Below are 10163 nucleotides of genomic sequence, written 5' to 3'. Positions count from 1 at the left end.
GGAAAAAAAATCTCATTTGTATACATAATCTGTTCAGTCTTGCAAATCTTGAAACACAAACAAAATTAACGAGATGCATTCTGAACACCAGATCATATGTCTATCAGATGTCAAAAGTTATCTAAATGTCATACAGACAGAGTTGAGAATAGAAAGTCAATTGTGATATCAAACAATTCCAATCACCAAGAAAATGAAAAAAAAAAAGACACACAAAACAATTCCTTATCGCTTTTAGAAATAAATCAAATTTTTACATTTGCTTTGTGCATCACATACTGAATAAACACGTATTCAAATTGAAAAGCCCAAAAAGGACAAGACATAATCTCCAACACATGCCAAATTTTTCCCATGTATACTCAAAATAGAGTCTATGACAAATGTGCTAATTTGTAGAACACAAAATGTGTTCCACAGATTATCGGTCAAAATGCATCGAATTCAATATCACATCATACTACACAAAACCTCAACCAAACCACAAGCCCAACATACTTGGCCATGTAATAATTGCCAAAAGATAGTACTAGACATGAGCAAACAACCCCAACTTTTCATACACAAATTTGGAAGGGGGAAAGTATCATGCAACACAATCATCTTAAACTTAAATAGTTGCAGCAACCTCAAGCAGTTGAAATGTTCGGATGGATAATGTGGACAACAAGATAGGATCACAGGTCTTCTTGCATTGTGAAAACGGTGATACCTTGAAGACCCGATAGCGTGGGGAAACGTGGGTGGTCGGATTGAATTCACTGCCCAATGGGGGCATTCGAAAACCACAAATAGTAACCGTCAGCCACGTGTCAGCTACTATGAGCATCAAAATGTACGGTCATCAGGAACAGTTGACACCGGTCGAGTTTCTTGTGTGTGTAATTACATAGGGGTTAGCGATAATGGCTGTACACAATTCCTTACGGGGATTCTCGAATATATCTGAACCGGGCCAGCCCTCCCACTCTATGGGGTCCCCACACTACCGGTCTTTAACCCGTTGAAGACGAGTCCAGAGTATACTCGGGCAGGTGTCTATGGGAAATGCGTGTTGTAGCAAAACCAGCCCATCCTCAATGGGTTAATTAATGACTACAATGCTGATGTTGGAAGCTCACAATTTGCTCCCTTTACTTCAGTTTCGCACTTGCCTTGCTACAGTACTTACACAATATGACAGCTAAAGTGTACCCTCTTCACACCTGAAAAATCATCTCATCCTACATGTTGTAGCATTGTCACCAGAAACTGTAACATCCAGACAATAGTTGATTACAGTCGACGACTATAACTTAGTATACCGGTACGTCATATTCACCACGACTAACAGTACAAAGCATGGTACGTGTATTTGTATAAGTCACATTCACCACCACGACATAGAGTACATGACATGAACATGGTACATGTATTTGCTCACACAAAATGCTAGCGCAAAAATGTCGGACAAAGTTGTTTATCGGGCTGCAATGCAATGAGTGGAATAATGAACAATCACAAATTATGACTTGCGCTGATTATATCTGATTGGTTTAAATCAAAGACAGACCTTGCATGACTGCCTGGCGATATGTATTCCTGTTGATTTCATGAGCAGTTTTCAGAAAAGTACATGATTCATCCATCTTCATTCACTGTATAGTTTGCGAACCACATAAATATACAGTGTACTCCTAAAAGAAGAAAAAAAGAAAATGATACATATATCATCCTGTGCCCGCACGAATTTGCGAATGCACACAATTCCACGAAAGTGTGCCTGGGAGAACAACGTGAACACTGGCAAGGCCCATACAAATGTAAGTAAATGTGTAACATGTGCCTTGCGTACGTTCATGACGTTCTCCCTTGCACAACTTCTTGATTCGTGTGCATTCGCGTCATTCTCCTGGGCACAAGATGATATGTACAAATTGCACTAAAACACAGCAAATACAGCATTTATCTGTACACCACAGCATGCAACAGATAAGCATAGAAAGTACATATACACGTACAAGTAGATACAAAGTCAGTCACATTCATACTAGCAAATCTTGCAACTGACAATTTGTACAGCTGGCCTGATAACATTAAATCCTAACATTATCAATCATTGAGTCTTAGGAATTGCAACTACTACTAGGGATTTCAGCTTATACTTTTCTGCGAGGAATTATTCAATGCTCCAACCTGAGCTCGAAAATTAGAGTAGTTACATCATGAATATCATGAAAATAAGACATGACAGAGCATCATTTACTGTAAAAGTGGTTTCTTTCGCGTACAGAAACTTTCGCGGTTTCCATCGGTGCGGACTTTTTCGCGTGTGTTTAAATTCGCGGTCAGTAATGATAGCGTTGTACAAGCGACGAGTTCAAAACATTTTCGCGTGACGTTAAATTCGCGGTTCAACCTCAAAGCGCGAAAATAAAACCACCGCGAAAGAAACCACTTTTACAGTATATTCTCACAGGAAGAGTCTATATTCATTTCAACTCAATTTGACATACAAATTTGACTTGACTGAACTTTCAATGGACTCCTATCACATTGGCTCAAAGAAAAAATTCTAAGTTACACAATCATCAATGTTTCAAAGGTGATGATATATTAAAGACAGGATTGGAAAAATCCTGATGATATACAGTCACTCAATGAGAGTTTATTGATATCTTTTCAATAGTATCCACAGGTAGGCTGCAAAAAAGTTGTTCTTCCTGTTTAAAAAACAAAACCAAAACAAAAGCAAAAAAAAAACACAGAAAAAAAAAATTAACTCCCGAGTTCATTGGCTGGTGATTCCATCATAAGCGAAAGACCTACAATAATGCAGAATCCAAAGCTCACACAATATGCAGCATCAAAATATAAGTTATAGATATAAGATATAAGATATAAGTGACCCTCAGTGATTTACCCATTGGTTCATTAAAGGGATGGTACAGCATTGGTTGAGGTTAGGATTCGCTGTTTAACTTTTGGCGGGATACTTGGAAACCACTTTATGAAATGTTAAAGAACATACAATTCTAAGAGAAATTCAAAGTTTACTTGACAAATACTGATTCTGAAATGTCTGAGATATCCAAAAACAGAGTAAAACAAAGCGATCCTAATGCAAGGTGGGTCCCACCTTTTATTAGGATTGCTATGTTTTGGATATCTCAGCCATTTCAAAACCAATTTTTATCAAATAAAACTTAAAATCATAAGCTCTTATATATTTCATATTAAAGAGGTTTCTCATTATCTAAAAAAAAATTATCATTAAAGAAGTTTGAAACCTGAAGCCCCATCTCAACTGAAACTGTACCATCTCTTTAAATGCTTATCTTACATACTATATGCTGTTTCTTCCTGGTCTGTCACTAGTAATATAATATGAGATGGAAACCATCACACTCAAAGTAAATTACTCATTAGCTATTGAAGAGTCACTTCAGTTCAGTTAGTATGCATCTGGCTCTGTGCTTAGTGATTTATAAACCAGCATTATTACGGTGATGCAACGTACATGTAGGTACATTTGCAGATTACGACACACGTTTAACTCAGACAAGAATTAGAGGGATTTAAAAAAACAAAACAAAAATCTCCATAATGCTACCAAATCATAATTACATACAAATTTTGAAAAGAATGATAAATCATTATAACATGAAAGTTGATAAACATAATCCACCATCTACACACCTGAATGTACAATTGTATATTCACCAAATCATATATTAAACCATATACCAAGAAATATATCCAATAGTCACCAAAAACACACACACACAAAAAAAAATCTTTCTTGAAATGCTTGATGAGAAATACATTCCATGATGCAATATCTAGGAGAGCTTCACAAATGTTAACCCAATAATGATTATTTCAACAAGATGAAAGCAGTAAAGCCTAGAATTATATCCACAGCATGTTATCAATCATCTTTATGGTAACTGAGCAACTTCATGTCAGGATCACAGAGTGTCTAAAAAAATACACAGATAAGTGTTATGAAGAATGGTGCCACTATTCACCTAAAGTGTGAATGCCTGAATATAGTTTTTCTTGAATGTGGATAGGATCGATCACACTTTACTGGGACAAGGAAGGGTGACAGGATTGAAAAAAAAAAGGTTACCATGTTTTTACTCTGTCATGATGTACTCTGCCGCATATTACACTTTTGCCAATCATTCCATTAATTTCAATCACAATTTGTTATTCATTTACTAAAATCTTTATCTAGAAGTACACCTTGTAGATTTCATATCATAATCTATGTTTCTTTAAAAAGTCTACATTTTCCAGGGAAATTAAGCAGTCAGTATGCATACACAATTGTAAATATCTGGACATGCGGATAAAAGATATCCGCATGATCACCATCAAGCAGGGTGAAAAATAGTTTGAAGGATAGCGTCAACATTTTTCCTGGAATATGTCTAATCTCATGAACAGACATGATTTCAACAGAATTCGCTTTGCACACAGAAGTTGTTGATGTTCGCCAACACTTTGCAAGCCATGTGGTTGATGCAGGGACAGGGGCACTGCAACAAACTAGCCTGGGACTCACAGCTGGAGTTTCCTGATGCGCACACGACACCGACCCGCACGGCTACGGCTACGCCTGCCAAACTTCAGCACCTCGACCTGCGTCCTGTTGAGCCGACTGCGGTAGTAGTCCGGTATGAGGTAGGGGTTGGTGACAAATCCCAGCTCCTTGTGGATGAAAAGGGTGTGGTCAAGTCTCTCCTGGAGGACTCTGTCCAGCTTCATGCGCCTGAGGAGTACTCTGAACTGCCGCCCCTTGACGTTTGGCGGGGCGTGACGAGCGGAGTGCAGCTTCCCGTCTCCCTTGCGACTGACCGGACTGACTCTGCCGTCGCTGCATCTCCCGTGACTCAGTTTCAGTTTGTGGAGCAGAATACTGAACTTCTGGTGTTGTCCGCACAGGGGCATTCTGTCGCCCCTCCACGGCTTGGACAGCATCTGCCTCTCATGGAGTGAAAGCCTCTTCAGCGGGATGATGCACTTGTGCATTCCTCTGTCCCCAAGCATGATTTTGCGCATCACCACCTGACACTTCTTGGGAGTCACCTCCATCTTGTTTGCTCTACGTATGCAGGCTTACCTGCCAGTCTTCTCACTGTGTTATTTTCACCTGCAGGTAGAGGAGATATTTGTAGAAGTTACTTCTTATGAATCTCAGGTAAAGACATGCAGTATTGATCGAAAAGTAAATTATCTGTGGCACTATATATCTCATTCAACTATCACTGCACATATCATTATAATCATCTATTCATTGATTTGGCCTTTCCACAGGATGATAAAAGAGTCACAAAAACACAAGCGTAGTACAAGTGTTTAAGAATTCAGTCTTCCCCTGGTGTGCTTCCCAAAGCTGCTGAATAGGAAAAAAAAAACATCAGTAATTACTATGCCCCCCCCCCCCCTCCTTGGGCCTTTCCAAAGAATGTTAGGGAGCACATCAGGAAATATCTCAAACATAGAAAATCATATCACAAAGTAAATGAATATATAGCAACTGTAATATGTATTCATGTTCAGATTGAGTGCAATAAGTAAATCATTGTATAACCACAGGCTGTAATGGTCCTCCTGTTTGTCATTTCCCTGGAGAATATCATTTCTACACAGCTTTCATGTAGTGTCCACCAATAGAAAATTTCACACAAAAGAACTGCTCAGCAGAAGGTGGCGATATAATCGTACTGCGTTATCATCTTCCTGTCCACACATGGATTTTGCACATCCAATATGGGATGTTGGCACAAGTCCTTGTTGGCTTGGCAGTTACGATACAAAAAAAAAATATTCAAAAATCATAAGGATAACACTTCATTGATTTCCTCAATTAGATTGTGCATACAACATCAAATTTGTAAATCTTAGATATGCGTGTATGTGCAGCTTGAATTTGTCTACCGTATGTCCCCCAAAAAATTACAACGGCACCCTGTGCAACGATAGTTTTAGAAATACAGTTCGACCTCGATTATCCGGCCATGTCGGGACCGGCGCTCATCCGGATAAGCGAATTGGCCGGATATGGAAAACACAATGTTAATGTATATAGCTGCCGTCCAAGTGCACTGGCAGCTAGGCAGGTAGCGTACCCCGCAACAGTGGTGTAATCTATGCCAGCCTGCGCAAAATTGTAGTCCCTTCTTCACAAAAATAAAGTAGAACTCTATATTATCTTTATGTGAAAATCATACATGTTTTACCTCATTAGATATTGAGAAACCTATCATGCACATTTGTGTAATTAGTGAAATAGATCCATGAAAAGATATTAAAGTCACTGTTTTTTCTCAATTTTTGGATGGAAAAAAAAAGTCCTTCACTGCGTGAACGCGTCCGGATAATAGAGATTTCCGGATAAAAGGAGGCCGGATAATCGAGGTCGAACTGTAGTAAATCAATCCAAATACAATTTCAGGGTATGAAACTATAACTCATTGCCCACATCTTATAGAAAACCCCATTCGATTTGCTTCGGTGGTCAAAGAGAAATGAGGAATTTCGTCCAGGATGTCAGAAATCTCTTCCTTCCAAGCTCTGTCTATTGTGTTGACACATTAATCTGCATTTCCTAGAGCATCCAAGTGCTAAACTTGGAAGAATCAGACTCATGACATGCTTTACAACAATCCACATTTCTCTGTGACCGCTTAACCAAACTGAATGGGATTTTTTGCAAAATACAGCTAAGATGTCATATTTTAAGACCCTGAAGTAGCATTTAGACGGTTTAATCATATTGGGTGTTATCAATGTGAAAAGTGGATTGTAATTTTTTTGGGACATACTGTACAGCTTGTTTTGCACCTCACTTCACACTGATGTCTCTCACTAAAAGTTACACCTCCTACAACATCACACTTTTGATACACTGTCTTTGCAATCAATTTGAGTAGCCAAGGTACCACCTCTTGAAGGGGAAAAATAAAAGGCAAAAGGAAAAGTACCCTGCAGTGGGTCCATTGCATAAAAAGATGCAAGCAAACATATGTCAGAAAATCACACGTAAGTCCAGTTCAGCTAATCAGAGTGCAACGACTCATGTTTGATTTTTTGACTTACAGCATAGTTGATCTCAACTTTTATGCAACAGGGCCCCGGGAGGTAAAGTCACCTTATGAGCTTATGCATATGTATGTGTTGTTGTTGATGGCTTCTTTTCTTTCTTTCTTTTTGTAATGCTTACTGTTTTCTCCGACAATTCGTTGGAGTTACCAGGGTAGCATCTGAGCAGGAACTATCATGAGGAGGGGAGAGCGAGCTCTGGGTAGATCTTGATGGCTGTGATGCGACCAGCGTAGATGACAAAGCCCCAGGTTACCAGGACCAACAAGGCTAATGCCTGGGAGAGGAGACAGTAAATCACAAAAAAAAAAAACAGAGAGAACCGAGACTTCACTAATACGTATGAGATTATACCCTCTCAGACTTTACGATGGTCAACCAGTGACACTTTGCTTTGTTTCTTTATGGTAACATCTCAGTGTCTGCTAGCATAATATGGGGGGGGGGGGTGTGGTTCTTAGTTTTTTTCTACTAGATACTACAATTCTGATGACAGAAAAATGGAAATTTTGGACAAGTCACAAAACCTTACTAGTCGTGACTTACTGTGAAATCATGGGGTTTTTAGTCAGTCACATGTAGTCTGCCCAAGGATGATGCTGCATTCAAATTGATCCCAAGATAAAGCTTGTTAAATTAAATTAAGGCCACGGCAACAACCTTCACCATCAAACTACTACAAGTTTAAAGGGATTGTAATATATTGGTGGAGATGAAAATTGGGCTTTTAACTTTTTGGTAGATACCAAGAAACCACACTTTATGAAATAGTACAGAGCATACCATCTTTTAGAGAAATTCAAAGTTTATTAGACTAGTCCAGATGAAAATCGGTTCTGGAATAACAAAGACATTAAAAAAAGTAAAACAAAGCGATCCTAATAAAAGGTGGGTTCAACCTTTTATTAGGAATGCTCTTTTTTGGATATCTCAGCCATTTTAAAACCAATTTTCATCAAATAAACATTGAATCCCTCTTGGAATTACATGCTCTTTTATATTTTATGAGAGGTTTAACCAATTTTCATCAAATAAACATTGAATCCCTCTTGGAATTACATGCTCTTTTATATTTTATGAGAGGTTTCTCATTATTATCTCACCAAGAAGGTCTATAGTATAAGAATCCTGAAGTTAGGTCTCAACCAAAAGTAAACGCTCCCTCTATTAGACCCCTCTGCCTCTTTTACTAAATTACTCCTACTCCCTAGTCTAGTCAGCCCTCACTGACCAGATCCTAATGTAGAACTATATAGGCTGTATCATGTGTATGATGGCTGAACAGGTGGGTTGGGAGGATGGCCCGAGGGCCCAAGTCATTTATTTGGCTCTTTCCAGACCCAGGCTGCCTAACCTGGTGCACCCTTACCACTCGAGTGTATGTTCTCATTTCGAAAAATGTAATATGATATTTGTGATTGAAAGCAAAATAAATAATAATAATAAAAATAATAATAATAATAATAATAATAACAATAATAACACATAAGAACGCCTATGTAAAAGGTTAAGCCCCAGTCACATAGACATGCGGGATCACCCTGGACCAGATCCGGTGTGATCCAGGGAGAGATCCGTGTCAACGCCTTGGGCATCCTTGGACATCTGCAAATACACAGCAACTTTGGAGGTCAAAAACATCCAGCGTCATCCGGGGACTGCCGTGTTGGCAAAGCAATCCGGAAGGGTCCGTGTGGCAGCCGTGTAGCTGCCGTGTTGATCCGTGTAGATGCCGAGTTAGTCTGTGAAGACGCCGCGCTCTTCTGGCCTTATCCGTGTAGCTGCCATGTTGATACCTGGGTAGTCATATCAACGCTCGTCAATGCTCCATGGAGGTGGAAACTATCCCGGAACTCCCCAGAACATCGTGCAGATCCTTGAGGATCCGTGTTTAGAATCTATATGTGACTGGGGCCTTGGGGCTTTAGCTCCGCATGCCCACCTACTAACGTTACCCTGGTTATTGACTTGACATACACTGTACCGGTACCATGTATGATCTATTTCTGTCCGCACATTCAAGCTTAAACTGTTATACATTGTAGTTCAAGGGTGCGTACAGTTCTGGTTGAGGTGAGGATTTAGCTTTGAACGTTTTACAAGTTATTCAGAAACCACTCTAATTATAGACTATAGGATGTCAAAGAGCATGCAATTCTAAAGGGTATCAAAAGTTTATTTGAAGAAAATCGGTGTTGAAATGGCCAAGATATCCAAAAACAAGGTGAAACAAAGAGATCCTAACGTTAGAGCTTAGAGGAGACCTAGGCGCAGCCTGTCGCCTTATTTTTATTTAAATCACTTTTTTGGAATATCTCAGCCATTTGAAATCCAACTTTCATCAAATAAATGTTGAATCCTTCTTAAAATTACATGTTCTTTCATATTTCGTAAAAAGAGGTTTCTCATTATCTCACTTATGCCGGAATGTTCAAAACATGAATCCCCACCTCAACCAGTAGGCCTACTGTACAGTCCCTTTACTTAGTTGATACTTAGTAGATGATCTATGAATTATGATAGATCTAGACCCCTACCTGTGCCTGTAAAGTCAACATATTACTAAATTTTATTATAAGTCGTTATCAATACGTGCGTCTGCAACTGGCAACTTGATATAGGGGTTATCCCCCCGATCCCCCCGCAACAAGTTCGACATCCTGGAGCTCGAGGAGCCTATAACTGCTGGAAACTTGGAACCCAAGCAGGACGGTCGAGCGTCCATTAGCATATTAAAGCAGAGAGCTTTCCAACCTGGCATGAGCTCAAAAGAAAAGAAGAAGAAGAAAAAGAAACAAGATCAAGAACGTCGAAGAAATACTCACCAACGCTATTGTAGTATCTACCGCTCGTTTGCTCAGTATTATCATGTCTGATAGACGTGCATCATCAATCATCTGGGCAAAACAGTAGGACGCTGTACCTTCTTGTTGCTGAGTCTCTTCTTCCGAAACTATTCCTAATTTTCACCGCTTTCTTCGTGTTTTCTTCGCGCAGTACACAGTACGATCCGCTATACGTGTACCGTACTCACACAACTCCCCTGCTCGCTATGGTGGCCGAAAAGGGGA

At 39.4% G+C, this 10163-nt stretch overlaps 1 protein-coding gene across 1 annotated transcript; it reads right to left on the bottom strand.

Moving 5' to 3' along the window:
• Positions 1 to 1309: 1309 nt before the first annotated feature.
• On the bottom strand, positions 1310 to 10071 carry LOC139722939 (uncharacterized). Its single transcript, XM_071634222.1, has 3 exons — positions 9918 to 10071; positions 7214 to 7369; positions 1310 to 5140 (listed from the first exon to the last, which is right to left on the bottom strand). Exon 3 carries the CDS (start codon positions 5080 to 5082, stop codon positions 4549 to 4551), a length of 534 nt encoding a protein of 177 aa, XP_071490323.1. The 5' UTR covers positions 5083 to 5140; positions 7214 to 7369; positions 9918 to 10071; the 3' UTR covers positions 1310 to 4548.
• Positions 10072 to 10163: the final 92 nt, after the last annotated feature.

The sequence above is a fragment of the Diadema antillarum genome, unplaced genomic scaffold (assembly GCF_040938485.1).
Source record: "Diadema antillarum isolate AM-2024a unplaced genomic scaffold, OU_Dant_1.0 scf00000178, whole genome shotgun sequence".
Classification (NCBI taxonomy): domain Eukaryota; kingdom Metazoa; phylum Echinodermata; class Echinoidea; order Diadematoida; family Diadematidae; genus Diadema; species Diadema antillarum.
Note: the sequence above shows the minus strand (reverse complement) of the source record. Positions and strands in the feature narration are given on the sequence as shown.

What these genes read in the sequence shown, in the direction of transcription:
- LOC139722939 (XM_071634222.1), bottom strand. Translation starts at nt 5,082, where the DNA reads ATGGAGGTGACTCCCAAGAAGTGTCAGGTGGTGATGCGCAAAATCATG.